The sequence below is a fragment of the Lacerta agilis genome, chromosome 7, assembly GCF_009819535.1.
Source record: "Lacerta agilis isolate rLacAgi1 chromosome 7, rLacAgi1.pri, whole genome shotgun sequence".
Lineage (NCBI taxonomy): Eukaryota > Metazoa > Chordata > Lepidosauria > Squamata > Lacertidae > Lacerta > Lacerta agilis.
The window spans coordinates 46,652,714-46,670,391 of record NC_046318.1 but is presented as its reverse complement, the minus strand read 5'-3'; the positions used below and the strand labels follow the sequence as shown (position 1 = coordinate 46,670,391).

Sequence of the window (17,678 nt, the reverse complement as noted above, 5' to 3'; positions counted from 1 at the left end):
CTGAGGAAGAGCCAAGGGCATGCTCTTCCTCAAAGTGAAGCACTCTGGGTAAGGTGGCTGATAGAGTGTCTGTGCTATTTCTAGCTACCGACAGTTTAGTTAGTAGAGCATGAAATTCTTAATCTCAGGATCATGGGTTTGAGCCCTACATTGGGCAAAAGAGTCCTGTATTGCAGGGGGTTGAACTAGATGACCATCGTGGTCCCCTTCCAACTCCACAATTCTATAATTCTAATAATAATAATAATAATAATAATCAGGGAGAAAGGAGGAGGAGCAGAGTGGTGGCAGTGGAACGAGGGGGAGAGGGGGAGAGGTCACAGAAGAGAGAAAGAGGATGAGGAGGGGGTGGTGCGATCTCTTGTGCCTGCACTGTTTCCTCCACTGCCATATCACATGTAGTTTGGTTTTGAGAAATTGATGTGGTTTCATTTAATCTACTTTAACCATGTTTGTGTGTGTTCATTTTTCTCTGCTCTGCTGGTAACAGTGGCTTATTTCCATAACTGGAAAACATTGTTAAAAAAACAACAACAACAACCAGGAGCTACAAAGTGACTCATCAAATTGCGGCTATTAATTTTCAGCTAATGAACGGCTTTCCCAGTTCAAAAAGTCACATTCAGAAATAAAGCAAAAGCTAAGTGATGCTAATTGCAAGGCTTACTGTGGTTCAGTAGCAGAAGAAAAGAACTCGGTAAAAGTTCCTGTGCGGAAGATATGGGGGAAAGCATTGGGTGGTTTCCAACTATGTTTACACTTGGAGTAGACCTAGTGGAATCAATGCACTCTATGAGAAAGTAGAGAGAATGAACAGCACTTCAGATTTATTTGATAGTCTCTTTTAGGTATTACATCCTATAGATAATACAGAACAAGCCAGCCAACACAGGGGTCATGCATATGGATGACTTAGACCAATTAACTGATTGCCACCAAATTGTGGCATTCCGCTGGCATCTGCATATGTAATATTCTCCAGTCCTAACAGCTCATGTCTGCTCAGCAGACAGCATGGCATCTTTCAAAACAAAGCATCTGTGTAATCCTACAGTAATGCTCCCTCCTTAAACAAACTGATCTTCTGCATCCTTTCCAGGGAATACTCCAGAGGTGAAAATATAGCTTATGGTGTGCTGGAACCTCCTGTCTCCAAGAATTCATGAACATTCCAGTGCCAATTTCATGGTTAAACAGGGTTTATAGCTAAAGCCTGTGCTGGCAGGAGCAATGATAATGAATCAAAAGTACTCCCCTAATGTCTTCTGGTCCCCACCCCCACCCATTGTTAATTTTGCTGTGCTGACTGCTTGGTCCATGAAGGCTCAACAGTTACCAACCATACATGACATGGGCAAGGGAGACATAATTTATGTCCTGCTGACACCCAAGATACTACCGGGATCAAAAATGATCTGGATGCACATTCAAAAATTAGTATGCATACTCACTCCGAGTCAGGAAGAAGGGAGAGCCATTAGCATACATAAGTGTATGCTGACATGGGGACTTCAGAGCGAAATGCAGCAAACTGTTTAATTAAGTCTGAAATCCCAGGCATCCTTACTTGCGAGCAAGTCCCACTGCATCCAGCAGCACTTGCTTGTGAATAAGCATGCCTAGGATCAGGCTACAAAAGATTTGCACAGCTGAAGAGATTCTAGTGCAGTGAGTTATCAAGAATTTTAATAAAATATCTAAGTTAAGATCTTCAGATTGTAGAACGAGACACATACAACTGTAGGCTACACAACTGGTTAACTGCACAAAAAGAGAAGGAGTTGTAGCAGACTGTCTTCTCATTCTTGGCTTGGGATATGTCATATATGGTTAGGCTGCTGCAGAGCTAAGATTCCCTTGTTGCATCGAGTGTGATTTTGTCCTTGATTGTGAGAAATTTATACTTTGCTTTAGCCTTGAATGTATCTCTGCAAATTGCTGCTGAGAACAACAGGGCACAGTATGTTTCAAAGAGAGAGATTCACAGTGCTTTTAGCATCTGCCTTACTGAAGCTCAGCAATGTTTCGTTAATTATTTGGAGCACAGTTCACTGGTTTAAAGAGTCCGCATCCTTTTGTTGTGATTGTCATTTAAACCTATAAAGAGGCTGAATCCCACAACAAATCATGAGAGCCCTCTGAAGTCAAGCAGCAGCTTCCATCCATCCTGAAAGAAAATAGCAAGGCCTCCAAATAGAGCAAGGAAAGATCATCCCACCCGCCCTCATCTTAAATCAAATTTGTTTAAATGCAAATGCAAATCATAACACGATGTTCACAGCACAGCAGAAATTAGAAGAACACTCTTTACAACTGAAGCAAACATGTAGCAGTATGTCGAAGCAGATAAAGAGTGATATTTGCAATAATATTTTTGTATTTAGAACTAATTGATGCAAATTCTGTGCAACAACAGCCTCAGCGGTTCCTGGCTACATCTTCACATAAGCAATTCCTTCCTGAAAAAGGAGTGGCACTAAAATCCTTAAAAGAGACAGTAATTAGACGGTTACTGATGAAGTCTAAGCTGTATCCAGAAGTAAACAGCTATAGGTCAGATGGATGCTAACATCTTCCTCGGCTGTGCGTTTAAGTAGATGGCCACTAGTCAACACCAGGCTATCTCGGCTGTCACTGATTTTCAAAATCCATTTCAACTGGGCTTCAGACCAGTACTTGGAAAGAAAACTGCCTTTATCAAATTTGCTGAGAGTGGGATGGGGGAGTATAATTTGTTAATCTTCTTTGACCTCTTAGTGATATTTTATACCACTGACTACAATGTATTTCTGGATAGGCTGTCTGGTTGGGGCTTGGTGGTTTCTGATTTTATGTTCATGCTGTTGCATTGCATATCTTATGGTTTGAATTTCTTCTTCTGCTTACCACCCAAATGGTAATGGACAATTTTAAAAATATTGTAAGTAAGAATAACATATTTATAATAGCAACAGTTTTATTTCAGAAGGCAGAGGTGGAAACTGTACAGAAGCCCATTGAAATGAAGACTTTCCTTCATGGTTCGACAAACACCTACTGGATCTCGGGGTAGCATTGTTGGCCCTTCATAGCCATCTAAATTGAAGACTGGTAATTGTACTGACGTGGGTGGTGCTGTGGTGTAAACCACTGAGCCTTGGGCTTGCCAATTGGAGGGTTGGCGGTTCGAATCCCCGCGACGGGGTGAGCTCCCGTTGTTCAGTCCCAGCTCCTGTCAACCTAGCAGTTCGAAAGCACGTCAAAGCACAAGTAGATAAATAGGTACTGCTCTGGTGGGAAGGTAAGCGGCATTTCTGTGCACTGCTCTGGTTTCACAAGAAGCAGCTTAGTCATGCTGGCCACATGACCCGGAAAAACTGTCTGCGGACAAATGCCAGCTCCCTCGGCCAGTAAAGCGAGATGAGCGCAGCAACCCCAGAGTCGTTTGCAACTGGACTTAACTGTCAGGGGTCCTTTACCTTTTTAATCATACTGAATTATGTAGTGGCACCATGCCTTATTATAATACTTAGCATTTATATTTCACCTCTGAGTATTCAAAGAATGTCACATCATGATCTTGTTACAACAATCCTGCAAAGTGGATCGGTATTGTTATCCCCATGTTACAGATGGAGTTACTGGGGGAGAGTGACTTGCCAAAAGGCACTCTGTGATTTCATGGCAGAAATGAGATTTCAACTAGGGGCTTTCTGATCTGCAACTCAGTCTCTTAGCCACAAATCAGCTGGGTTTCACACCTGAAGCCTCCCTTTTTGTTCTCTAGGGATAATTACTTTTCTCCTAATCTCAGCTTGGTCCCATCCGCACTCCCAGGCAAACAAGGAATAATACTTCTAGGTTAGGCCTGTGCAACAGCCAGACTCTTGTCATTGCTGTGGTTTTCCAGTCTTGGTCCAGCTGTTTCTGCCTATCTACCGTACCTGCTTCCCTCCCAGTCTACAAACTAGCATACCTGCTTGACTGACCATCTAGCCTGCTGCTTGCCTACATCCCCATTACAGGCCAACCTCCACACTGGACAAGTTTCCAAATAAATTGGCCTGGAATTTATTCCACTTCAAGACTGACCATTTTAAGTGGTCTAATAATGGACAGAGCAGTGGGGCCAATGTGCTAATATAATACACACTTCAGCTCTCATGTGATCTTCCTGCAGCACAATGCTGGCATCAAATTATACTGAGTCAAATTATTGTGTTAAATATGAAATGACCCACGCTTGCTTCTCCAAACTGCCTCTTCCAAACAGGCTTAAATAAAAAGGTATTGGTCGCTTCACATATACTGTATGCCTTGGACGCAGGTAGTGCTGTGGTCTAAACCACTGAGCCTCTTGGGCTTGCCGATCAGGACGTCGGCAGTTCGAATCCCCGTGACAGGGTGAGCTCCCATTGCTCTGTCCCAGCTCCTGCCAAACTAGCATTTCAAAAGCACGCCAGTGCAAGTAGATAAATAGGTACTGCAGTGGGGGGTGGGGGTGTAAATGACGTTTCTGTGCGCTCTGGTTTCTGTCACGGTGTTCTGTTGTGCCAGAAACGGTTTAGTCATGCTGGCCACATGACTCAGAAAGCTGTGGACAAACGCCGGCTCCCTCAGCGAGATAAGCACCACAACCCCCATATTCACCTTTGGCTAGACTTAACCGTCCAGGGGTCCTTTACCTTTTACCTTTTTATGCCTTGGAACCTTGGTACTTTGCTGATGGTGGACAAACAGGCATTCCAGCTGCAGGACATATGGGGGAAAATAATATAGAAGCAGCCTTTACAGCCTTATGGAAAAATGACATCCCATTTTTGTACAACTTTCTGCAATCATTCATTCTGCAGTTAATTGAAAATCAGGTGTCTGATCACATGGCATGAGTAATGGGATTCAAAGTTTTTGATCAGCCTCGAAAATTTAACGATGGTAAGACACAGAACATATATTTAAACAAATGGCATTTTTCAAATTGATGTCTCACTGTTGCATCAAGAGTTAATGGGATGCAAAGCTTCCTTATACTTTTTACTACCCCAGATGTGCATAACAAAACCCAAGAAGAATAGCATCCATTTCATGGCAGTGCATATTCATAATTCAAATCCTTGCTTGGATCTTATTTTTTAAAAGGTCAATCTCTCAGTTCAGAGCGCAGCCCTTCTTTACTTTAAATGAAAGCTCTCTAGATTATTAATATGCAGACGTACATGCCTAATATGACATGCATATGTGGCCTGTTGGCTGTCTCCATTTATGTCCTTCTGTTTGGATGGCAGTCTGCCCAGGAACAAGTTGGTTGAGCCTTTTTACTGAAGCGTAACTGCCAAAACATGATGGACTTTGACAGGCAGCCAACATCCATCTCACCATCTTGTTCTGCATCACATGACCATACACTGACACACACACAAGGAATATTTCAAAGGGAAAAGAAAGATGGAGAAATGTACATCCATCTATGAGAAGACATACTTCATTTCAGGGTCCACAATGGAAAATATTTACCTGACAAAGCAAGCAGCAGAAACAAGCAAAACAAAACCTTATGACTAACTGAGGATGCTAACTGGGGACGGTAGTGCCATATTTGGGTGAAAAGGGTGCTCAGCATTTGCAATATGTGGGGAATGTGCCTACCTCCCAGATTTAGCTCATGGGGTGGGGAAATCTGGACTGCTGAGCCAAAAATGTTCCCCACCCCTGGTGTAAGGTGAGACAGAGTGATCTTTTCCACTGGATAGATCTCAAATGATGCCTGTCAGTTATTCCTTGTTACAGCTTGATAGGACTAAAAGTTTTTCACTTTGGCATTCCACCAGTTACATTAACATAATTCTCTTGAGCATCAGAATAGGGAAGGAAAAAAAAACCATGTAACACCATGGGAAGATCTATTTGCTGTTGGTGAGTTTCTGGCTTTTTAGATAATTCTGTTGCTCCAACAAAGATAATTCATTCATTTGCCCCCAATTGCAACTTAATATTTTTCATTGCAGTGAACAATTCAAATTTTAAAATTCCTAAATTTCTTCATGTTAGGATATAGTCTAGTCAACATGTTAATGAGAGACAGGTGTGCAGAGCTTGATTTGAACCATGGTTCAGAACCAGAAAATATGAAGCTGAAATAAAGATGAGTGTCTCTAAGCACATGCAGAGTGTATTTTCCCCACAAGTCTTTCACATTAGAAGATGTGATAATCTGGTAGTCTTCAGCCATGGCAACTTTTAACTTGACAGTTAAAGCAAGTGCAGCTGCCTCTTCATGACTTGGAGGTATTGCTGTGTGGGCCCAAAGTGGTGTTACATGTATCTCCTTGGTGTCAATTGAGCACCAGTGTAAATAAGAGAGGAATCCTTTGTGATTCCTCTTATTGTTGCTTGGCATCTCTTGTCATACCTTCCCTGGTTAGCAGACTCACTTAAAGAACTCAGTGTCCAGAGAGAAAAGAAACTGATAATTTACTGAGCAAACTACATGAGGAGAAATAAACAAAAATGTTTTTTCTTTCTTAGTTCAGGCTTTGTTGCGAGATCAGGTAAAATTACAGCCATACATACAGCGAAAACTCCTTCAGACCAACACTGTCAATCTGAGCTTGAGTTACTTCAACAAGGCTCATGCTGATCTGACAGATTGCTAGGCAATCCCACCCCTTGGTTAGCTGACTGTCAATAGAATGATCCCTGCTGTTGCTCTTCCAGCACCCCTGACCTCTGGTTTAGCAGTGCATATGAAAACACCTACTGCAATTCATCCACAGCTCTGTGGGAATGCTGCTTACACTCAGATGAATGTGGATTTATATGCCCTAAAGTTGTACGGTAAGGATCAGATTTGCCTGTAGACGTTTTAAATCCCTGAGTAATGTTTTCTTACTAAAACGTTAAATGCTAAAATGTTTTCTCCCATAGGTTAATTCTCATCATGTCAGCAGCACCCCCCATTATGCAACTCCTCAGTTAAAAATCATTTCCTAGAAACTGCTGTCACATCACATTTTAATTGCTGTTACTATTTTATACAAAACTAAGCCAAAATTTATTGGCATCAAGAGATTCAATGTATTTGTTCACTTCAGATTTGTTTTTAAACCTTGTAAGAGAAGAACTCTAAGCCCAAGGCAATACCAAGCAAAAAATAAAACTAAAAATCCCTGAATCCTGCTATGGATTTCCCTCCAGCTCCCAACTTCATCATCATCCTGCATGCTCTGAGATTATCTTTCAGCTCCACACTGGTACTTAGATAGCCTTAGGCAATACTTTAGGAGTGGGCTTCACTGGACTGACAGTAAAATTATACACTCACCTACTAATAAGGAGTGGCAGTTATGTAAAAATAATAAACATTTGTTCAAAAGTCTACTGGATGATTTTGGAGTGGAGGCAAAGGTCTTCTGTCAGCTCTTGGGTTATGTTTAAATAGCTATCTGAAGAAAGGAAGACAAACAAGTGGATTATTCCTTGCTCAGATTCCTCCAGAAGTCAACCAGTGCTCAAACTGTGACATGGGACTTATCCATCAGAGAGGCAGAAAGGGAGTTCAGTATCAGACTTAGTGCTACCGGTAGCTAGAGGGCTTGAGGGAGAGACTGGCCAGCAGAAAAATGTAGTTCAATCTCCACAACTATGGCTGCCATTTGGATGTTGATGTTCACAGATGGCAGTGTGGTAACATCCCTTACTTCTGAATGACTATTGAGGAATGACCTAAGGGCCAGCCCCACCATTGGGCAGAGTGAGTCAAATGCCTCAGGTGGAAGATACTGGGGGGCAGCACTCCCCTCTATTGGAAGACTTGGTCACACAGCCTGTTCTGCGCCTCCTAAGGCAACCTGATTGTCCTCAGGTTCCATGAGGGCCACTATTCCACGACCAGTGTTGAAGTAACATTCAACTGCCAGTCTAATGGACTTCTGTACTTGGAATGGGAGCATCACCTTGTCCTTTGCTTGAGGCTGTAAAATGTATAGCGGCTAGCCCCACCAACTGGAATTGAACCAGCCCTACTGGTTTACCCACATGGCCATATAACCAGGAACCTAACATGCAAAAATTAAGGAAGTGAAACTTTACCCAGCATGCAAATAAGTAACGAGAAAATATTCACTTATTAAATGTCTGTGTTCAACAGCTGTTAAGATACAAGGAGGGTCAATAAAAAGTGGCAACCCAGCATTTACTTTCCCCTTATGTTGTTATGGAGAACAGTTACTACAGTGGGGGGGGTGTAACATCATTAGCAAGTGGCTGTGCATAGGTTAATCTCATATGAGCTGTAGTGTAAGATTGCCTTTGGTAATTTTGGGATTTCTTTCCCATGTACTGTACTATTAGGAGCTATATATGAGGCCCTACATTCATTAGTTCATAAGTAGAACCAATGCAAGATTATAAAATATTACAGCTGCTTAGTGGTTAAGGTTATCATGCTAACAATGTGTGGCAAGGCAAGAGAGAGAAGCAATAAAACAGCAGGCAAAGTGCTAGGAGCCATGATGAAAGAGCTAAGGCATGGGTGCCATATCACACAGCCCAGGACAGGAACATGGAAGCAGAGGGTTGGAACAAATCAGTCACACAGTCCAACTGAATGCTCTGAAGAAGTATTTTCCACTAAGGCTGCTACCATGTGTCCTGCTTCCACTGCTATGCCACAGATGAGGAACCGGTGGTCCTTCACATGTAGTTGGACTCCAACTCCCATCACTCTCACCCAGTGTGGCCAACGGCTGGAGATCATGGGAGCTGTAGTCCATCAATATCCGGAGGGCCACTGATGCTCCATCCTTGCACTGGACCTTTAACTACCCGACACACACAAATGTAGTTGGGAAACATTTTACCTTCAATTATCTCCCTGCCAGGAAAATATTCATGGGCATCATTCCTTCCCTTGGGTTGCTCATCAAGACAAAGGAATAGGGGCAATAAAAGCTGTGGCAGCCCTGTTATCCACGTCAGCCTCTGCTTGTGGTAGTGTAAAGTAACTACTCCATACAACAAGTTAGAGAGAACATGATGCACAAGGTGAAGGCAGACATGCCTACTATCAACCCCATGGTTTACGCCATAATGAAGGTTCTAAAGGCAAAGCTCAACTTTTGGCAAAAAATGTAGAGGACCCGTACCCTGTGTGACCCTTTGTGACTTGTGTGACCTGTACCCTGCCCTGGCTCTAATTCTGCATCAAAAAATGGATTCATGAGTGTTTGTCCAGCAGTATGAACTGCTGGAATGAAGTGTTGGGTGTTCATCCACAAAGGTGACTTTAGAAACACAGGAAACTGCCTTAGACTGAATAAGGCCATTGACCCATCTAGCTCGTTGTTGCCTGCACTGACAGGCAGCAGTTCTCCAAGATTTCAGACAGGCACTCAGCCCTTTCTGGAGATGCTACAGATTGAACCTGGGAACTTCTGCATTCAAAATATGTGCATAATAATACATGGGTACAACTATTCAACTGCAAATATATGACATCAACATGTGTCAATATGTATCACGAGATCCACATAAAACAGATCAAGGTCCCAAGGCAGACAAAAGTCAAGCATAGATGTGAAAATTATAGTCTTGCCAGTCTGCAACATGGAAGTTGCCACAGAGGGGTGTGATAGATATTGTGGAGCATGACGCAGGTTGTAGAGGCTGGCGATGGCACTGTAGTCTCGCTGCTCTAAAGGATACAGGTGAAGTTGCCACAAAGAAAACACAAACCAAAAAAGGACAAGGTTACCCGGATTACAGTCCTTGTTTCGCCAAAATTGGCTTCATCAGCAACAAGTACCCTCTATACTCCTGTTGATCTGTGTTTGCACATTCACTTCGAGTGCATACTTGTTGCTGATGAAGCCAATTTTGGCGAAACAAGGACTGGCAAGACTATAATTTTCACATCTATGCTTGACTTTTGTCTGCCTTGGGACCTTGATCTGTTTTATGTGGATCTCGTGATACATATTGACACATGTTGATGTCATATATTTGCAGTTGAATAGTTGTACCCATGTATTATGTTTGAGTTCTATATTATATCTGTTTATATGTAAAAATGATGGGAAACTGAGATTACTTTATCAGCCGGTTACGATCTTTGTGTGTTTGGTATAGCGTTGTTCGTGACCTTGGTTCTTTTGGGTGTTATTCAAAATATGTGCACCACCACTGAGCTATAGCCTTTCCCACTAAAGAGCTATAGTGTGCTCTCCACTGCCACCACCAATGCAGGATAGGAGCTTATCTACATTCTGAAGTTCATTGTCAACTCCAATCACTTTGTGCACAGTACATGCCTGGATAGCTCAGTTGGTTAGAGCAAATGCCAAAGTTACAGGTTCGATGGGACAATTGCATATTCCTGAACCTCAGGAGGTTGGACTAATTGATCCTAAGGGTCCCTTCCAACTCTATGATTCTATGCTATACAGCAATTATGGTTTATTCTGCCTCTGTGTGGGAAATACTGCTTCAACCTATTGAGTCTGGGTTGTTTAGCAAACACACAGTTTTGATGTATCACAGCAAGAAGGAATGGAAGATATGTAAAGGGTTGGGATTAGGATTAGCAGGAGTAATGCTCTGAAAAGGGGCTCTTCAACCATGGTGGACCTTTCCTCCCTTGCTTACCTGTGTAGGGTGCCTTGTGCTTGCAGCACCAATTGCTGGAGTTCAGTAGCTGAGGTTCCTGATGGGTGTTTATACTTGGAGCTTAGATATATGGTAAGATTAGCAATATACCCTTCCTCCACTAGTCTTCTCAATGGCTATCTGTTGTTTGTGCAGATTGCCCCATTTCATTAGTTTCCATCACCAAAATTCTCACTGATCGATAATGTTTCCTGCTTGGCAGTGGGTTGGACTGGATGGCCCTTGTGGTCTCTTCCAACTCTATGATTCTATAATGGTCTGGATTCTCTGGGATTATTGTGACAGGTGTAATTGATCCACTTAGATACAAAGGTCCTGAATCAATCCTCAAACGCACACCAGTATTATGCTGAGAAGACTCCAATCATGGAACTGGTGACTTTGGGCCATGATTCTCTGCTAACGGATAAAGCCATGGCCCTCATGCTGCACATTGCACAGTTAGTCCTGAGCCTGCTATAATGAATGGTTAAGTCTCATGTCTGTCACAAGTAATTGCTATGCAAAATCCCACAAATGCATATACTTTGCAGTTATGCTGAGTGGGTGGGAACCTACATAATTAATAAAAAGTGCAGGCATTCCAAACATAGTTATTAGGATTTACCATGCTATGCTTGGCAGTGGAGTTAAAGCAGCTGATTGTTAATAAAGAGTGTGCAAGCTTTGCTTACACCACAAAATTACGAGCGTAGAGTTTAATCAGCTGAAACAAGAAGCTGTTCCAGAAAAGTCAACTCCAAAGTTGTAAGTTTGCTCATTCACAAGAAGAAACAAAGCTGGAGAAGATAAATGGCAGAGTTTTCAAATATGACACATTTTAAAGGTGCAGATATGGCGGGTTTATTGGTCTTTGTGAAGACCTCTACCTTTATGAGAAGCTGCCTCTAATTTCCTTTGCGTGGCCAGGCGGAGTCCCCCAAACCCCGGGCAGCCCCTGAGGGAAATAACGACACGTGACAACGTTCTGTGGGATTAAATTGGCCACAACTTTATTAATATTCAGATGTAGAGAGACCTTGGCTCAGGCATTGGGCGTTTATCCTTCCCAGCCGGGGTTCTGGGTAATTTCAGGGTTATCCAGCCTGAGTGGGGAGCGGGCTAGCTCTGGAGAACATATGTTCAAGCAGATAGCCTGCCCCCCTGTTCGCTGCCCCTGGAGGGGAAGGGCAATGATGACCTCTGGGCGTATGGCCAATGCCTCCCCCTGAGACCCCTTTAACGGGAACCCTGTTATCACCGCTGCAATGGGGGCGGGGTCACCCATTTTGGTAGATGACTAAAGGATTCCGCCCAAGGCCTGGGTGGCTGCTGGAGTAGGTGGAGACCACAGGTATCCAACCTGGGAAGGTGGTGCGAGACCCAACTGCCAGGAGCTGCACCGTGATCCCAGGAGGCTACTCGTGACCACACAAAATGCGCACCCATTTGATGTGGGGAACGGTCATTCTCACTCCACAGAAGAGCAAACACCACAAACTTACACCAATCTTTAAATACAGATTTGCACACCTGAGATGTAGTGAATGTACTATAAATACAAAGAAGGAAGACAATAAATTGTGTCTTTGCAAACATAGGTATCACACACAAATAAATCTGCAGGACTGAATACAGCTTCCCGTTGACTGTTGACTGAGTGACATGCCCATAGTTGTCTCTCAGGAATGTGTCACTTCAGATTAAGCCAGGGTCCCGGAAAGAAGGGCACTGGTCCAGCAACATGTCAAATGTTACTGAAATCAGTAATAATAAAAACTGTGTTCATTATTTTGAATGCTGGAACCATTTAATAGAATATTCTCAAAACTGTCATTAACTGTTTTGCTTCTACTTTTTCGTTTCAGTCTGTTTTTTGTGTTATTAACTTTGGGTTGTAGCTGTAGGTGTTATGTGATTTTGATGATTTTAGTATTGTGAATACACCTGAAGAAAGTCAGTGTAAACATTAATACTACTAATAACAGACACCTTATGAAAGTCAGTAAGGCTACAATCCTATACATACTTACCTAGAAGCAGGCCTTTCTTCCAGCCGGAACTTGCCGGAACTCAGTTCTGGCACGTCTCAGGTGGGCACCATTGTCATTTTAAGAGAACAAGGGAGGCATTCATGGTGAGTTTCGGCACCTCTTTTTCTAGAAAAATAGCACTGCTTAGAAGCAAGGTGCATTGAACTCTGTGGAACTTACTTCTGAGTAGACCTGCCTAGAATCGTGCTGTTGGTTATATACTTTGCTGAAGCCCTGTTAAATGTGCTTGAAGTACACCAGCATAAGTGATGAATAAATCATCCTAATTTTAATTACTGAAGTAGGGGAAAAACATATTTCTTGTAAATTATTTAAGTGCTCTATTAAGCCTCTGTTTCAATACAGAATTCGGTAAAATTGTAAATGTTCACAATACTGGAAATGTGCTTTGACTGTTGCGTTGCTTTTAACTGATTTATTCAACTGTTTTATTTTGGATTTGTTTTGTAGTTTCCACACCCGAAGTAGTATCTACAAAATACCTACTCATGAAAGTAACATCTGATGGACAAACAGGACAAAATAAGGTTGCCACGGTTTTGGTCTCTGCCTTTAATAGATGCCTATCACAACACAACTCAACAGGTGCAACATCATTGGACAGACATCTCAAGCTCTGGGCACTTTGAGACAGGTGCATTAAATCAACAGACCTAATAAACCACAAGCCATACATAGATGCTGGTGACCCTCCTACTGATCTCTGCTATGATCACAAATGGGCTATGAGAATCTTGCCAGCACACTGAGAAGTTGGCAAAACAAACAAACAAACTGGCTTCTGTAATGGTACCAAATCTGTACGCTAAAATAACTGTCTTCTGCAAGCTTCTCTATATCTCCAACATATCACTAGTACCATTTAACTATAAAGACTTCCAAAAAAACAACCCTGCGAAATGTAATTTAATGCAGTTGCCAAAAATCTCTGTCAAATCCCCGCCCAAATCTTGTCCTAACAATAGATTTTCAAGATTTAGGGAGAAGGATGAATAACGACATTTAAAACTAGAGTATAGATACAGTATATCCTTTGAGATACTTCCTGTTCAAGTTCCTGGGCTTTTACTATACTTGGTGAAAAACCCAACATTTGGAAGAATCTTTAGACAGTAAGTCACAACTCCAAGACCAGACACAGTTTATAAAATAAGTCAGATTTAACAAGGTGCTTATATATCATGTGTTCATTTGTAAACAGTTGCAAGAAATAGGTACTTCAAAAAGGTAAATAGTATGCAAGTACAACAAAGGTAACAAGATGTAATAAAATGTATAGTTCCTGTACCTGTAAAACAATCTTGGAGATTCAGAAATAAAGGCTTGCCATGCCATGTCAATGTAGGAGTTAGTAAAACTGCTCTTGATGCAATCACCTCTTCAATACAAACTATCCTGAATTGCACCTAGTCATCCTACTCAAAAACAAGACTTTAGTCAACATTACACTTGTTTGACTAGATGTAACACAATTGCTATTTTCCATTAATTTTTTTCTTACATTCTTCTATACATAAAAAGCAATGGATTCATTTACAACTTATTAATAAATATGAGCCACTAAACAGAACAATAAGGAAACTGTATTTAAATGTAATGAACTCAAAAGGTTTTTAGAGCATTTACTATGAATACTGACTACATGTTGGGAATTTGCAGTGGGCTTCCACAGTCAGAAGAGATATTGAAAGGTGGAATTGTGGTTATATTGTACGTAATTGTGCATATTATTAAACTGTAATGTGCATAAACACCAAATAAATTTGAAAGAGGCCAAACAATGTTAAAGGTTGGCTTTCTGAGCTCTAATATGAATACTGTATACTTAAGTCAATATGGCACAATTTGTTGTGGGATTGTCATCAATACCTGTGGCAAAAAGAGTTTGAAACAATCAATGGACTTCTGAAGCAAAAACTTTGCAAAACAGTGATTTTTACTTGAAGTCACCTTTGATCATTGAGTACAATTTATTTGTGCAGCATAAACTTTTGTAGGCATATAATGAAGTACCATCTTGTCTTTGAAAGCTCTTAAAACAATAAATAAACTTACTATGCATTCCTATACATGTTTATTCAGAAGTAAAATGATAATTAAGTCCCACTGAGTTTAATGGGGTTTAGTTCCTGTTACATGTGCTAAGACTGCAATCCAAAACACACTTGCCTGGGACTCAATGGAATTTACATCTGAGTGGACATGTTTAGGATTACACAGAGAGCCTCTGAAACACCTCAAACTCTATTTTCTTTTCTGCAACAAGCTAAAATATGTACTGTTCCAAAATTATTCACATATTTCTTTCCCTGTTACACTAAAAAGCAGCATGCTATGTTTCACAAGTGCAATTGATACCTCTACTGGGCTTGTCTGTAACTGTAAATAATATGATATGTCCAGAATTTGGTTTAAATTTACAATACCTAATGTTAGATTGCTGAAAAATGAAAGGGTTAAAAGCTCAGGGCTGCAGTGCTAAACATACTTACTAGGCAATAAGCTTTACTAAGTACTGTGGGACTTACTTCTGAGTAAACATAGATAGTCTTGTACTGCATATGCCTTTAGTGTAAGTGCATATATATTTTTCAAAAAAGGGACTGTAAAATTATTTTGAGGGCTATCAAGTACAATAAAAATGCAATGATAAAGAAGGACAAATGCTTTTTACAGCTCTGAGCCAGGAAGTTGGATTTCCTATCAAGATCACATCAACCTCCAGTATTATTTTCACAAATCTTGCAAAACTTCCTTGGCCACTGAAGGGGTTTGGAATTTATCTGGTGACATTTATTCCCACAAGGCTCTTTAAGTAGTGCATAAAATGCCATAAACACTAGTTAACTGGTTCTGTTCCAATACATATTTATGAAGTGCATCAGATCATAGTGCCTTTAAGCATATTTTTGAAGCATATTAAACTAGTACTGGGGGAGAAACCGTGCTATTTTTTTGGGGGGGGGGAACCACCATGCAGTAGCTAGAATATCCATTACAAGAGGCTGAAGTTTGTGAATGCGCAGGTAAGTGAGCAAAAGATATAAATAGAAATAAGGCATTGTCAAAGATAAACCGTTCTTTACACAGGTTATTTTATATAAGGGAAGCTGGGACTTCCCACCACATCACCACTATTGAATAATTTGTGTTAAAATCAAGTCACAGAGCTAGTAAATACTGCCACAGGTATGATAGCCAAAAAAAATACAATCACAGTGTTACAATTCACAGGCTCATGACTGCACACACTGGGTTTATATAAGTCTGAGCTGGAGTGCAATATAATTGTATCAAACTCATAAAATGGAACACACCGTAGGTATAAAACCTTAGTCGGGAATACCGTCTGAACTGTTCCTATAGGCTCGCAAATAATAAGAAAAGAGCCAGCCTCCAAAAGACTGAAGTGTAGCAAAAGTCAAAGAGATGATGTCATCATAGGCCTGTACATATAAACTGCCTGAGTTCCTCACTGCACACACAGACCCCCCTTTCTGCACATCCAACGCGTATCTCGGCAAGCCTTGGAATGAAATGCATGATGCCAACAAGGTCCCCTGATGTTGTCAAAAAGCGTAGCCAGACCTTCTCATCCCAGGTTATCAACACTCCAATCTCTCCTTTTTCATTTACCCCTATAGGGTTTGACCCCACTATTTTTCTCTGGCAGAGGACAAACTCTTGCTTAGCTCTCCCATACAACATCGGAAAGAGGAATCAACAACCAGGCATCTAATGCTAGTTCTCAGCTTCTCTCTCTCTCTCTCTCTCTCTCTCTCTCTCTCTCTCTCTCTCTCTCTCTCACACACACACACACACACACACACTCCAGGAGATAAAGCTCAGCACCTCCAAATTGGCAACAGGCTGACTCACCCTCCCTTGCCCACTCCCCAAGTTATTCCTCCTAAGCCATTTGAACTGACACTGCAGTGCATTGCCGAGCTTGCTGCTGATTTTTGATGAGAAATATTCATCTCTCCCCCCCCCTCCCCCAGTTACCCACTCTTTGTGGTGCAAAGAGCCATCCATAATGGAGACTCCAGCATCCTTAGCAAAGGCTTTGACTGGTGAATGGAGTAAAGAGATAAAAAGCGGGGCGAGGGGGAGGGATAAGATAAGGGACCAGATGAGTGAAGGAATGAATGAATTGCTACCTCCAGAAAAGCTCTGTGGGTTGCTGGCTTCTCCTGCTCCTGCTGCTCTTGCTGTTGCTGCTGTCACAGAGGATCAGCTGATATTTACCTGTGAGGTAATGCACACTCTGTAAGGTCACCATGCACCCACTGAAACCCAGTGCAAAGCAGGAGGGGCGCACAGAGACGGAACTGCTTGCTGCTGCCGCTTACCGCTCTGGAGAGAGAAAGATGCACCGCGCACAGGCTGCTGCTGCTGCTGCTGCTGTTGCTGCTGCTGCTGCAGCTCCTGGCACATGCTGCAGGTGTCATAGCTGAAACTGCCCTGCTTCAGAATGTACCCATTTCGCTTCTGCACATGCCCAGAGCCCCTCGTGCGGCCGGAATGAGCATGTGCCAAGCCTGTGCGCATGCCCAGCGAGGAAGTGAAGCCTCAGTGAAGCCGCTGCCCTCACCTAGCCCTTTGCCCTGAGTTTCGCGGGGGGTTCCATTCACTTTGCCCAAAAAGCATCCTAGCAATGCGGTGGGAGGAGGAGAAGGAACTGGGCGGCAGAAGGGAGCGGGCGGGGGGGGGGAGGGTGGCTGAGCAAAAGGATGACGTATTGCAAAAGCCGAGGAGGAGCAGAGCAGGGGGAGGCAGAAGGATTCACCGACGGGAAGGGAGGGGGAGTGCTGGGCCGCCTGAGAGTTTGAGGGGATGCGTAAGGGCGAGGGAGGAAGCCAATGGGACGTCGGGGAGCCCACCCCCACCCCGCCCTCACGGGTAGATTCGTGAGAGGCGTGGGCGGCAAGGGACAAATCTGGGGTGTGGGAGATAAGAGCATGGAGGGCTGGTTTGAATGGGCGGCACGGAAGGGAGGAAAGG

The 17,678-nt window shown here is 42.5% G+C and overlaps 1 protein-coding gene across 30 annotated transcripts in view; it reads right to left on the bottom strand.

The window, feature by feature from the left end:
• DTNA (dystrobrevin alpha) overlaps positions 1 to 17,345 on the bottom strand; it is a 208,643-nt gene extending 191,298 nt beyond the window's left edge. For 4 of the 30 annotated variants that reach the window (XR_004427038.1, XR_004427037.1, XM_033155143.1 and 1 more), the window contains exons 1-2: positions 17,027 to 17,345; positions 16,835 to 16,922 (exon numbers count right to left, since the gene is read on the bottom strand). Coding sequence is in view for 26 of the 30 variants with exons in the window: in XM_033155143.1 (XP_033011034.1) it covers positions 16,835 to 16,922; positions 17,027 to 17,225 (287 nt within the window). In the remaining 4 variants the exon portion in view is untranslated. Of the gene's footprint in view, positions 1 to 16,834; positions 17,007 to 17,026 lie in introns of those variants that run through there. The other 26 variants (XM_033155140.1, XM_033155134.1, XM_033155131.1 and 23 more) reach the window with 14 other exon arrangements.
• Between the last annotated feature and the right edge of the window lie 333 nt (positions 17,346 to 17,678).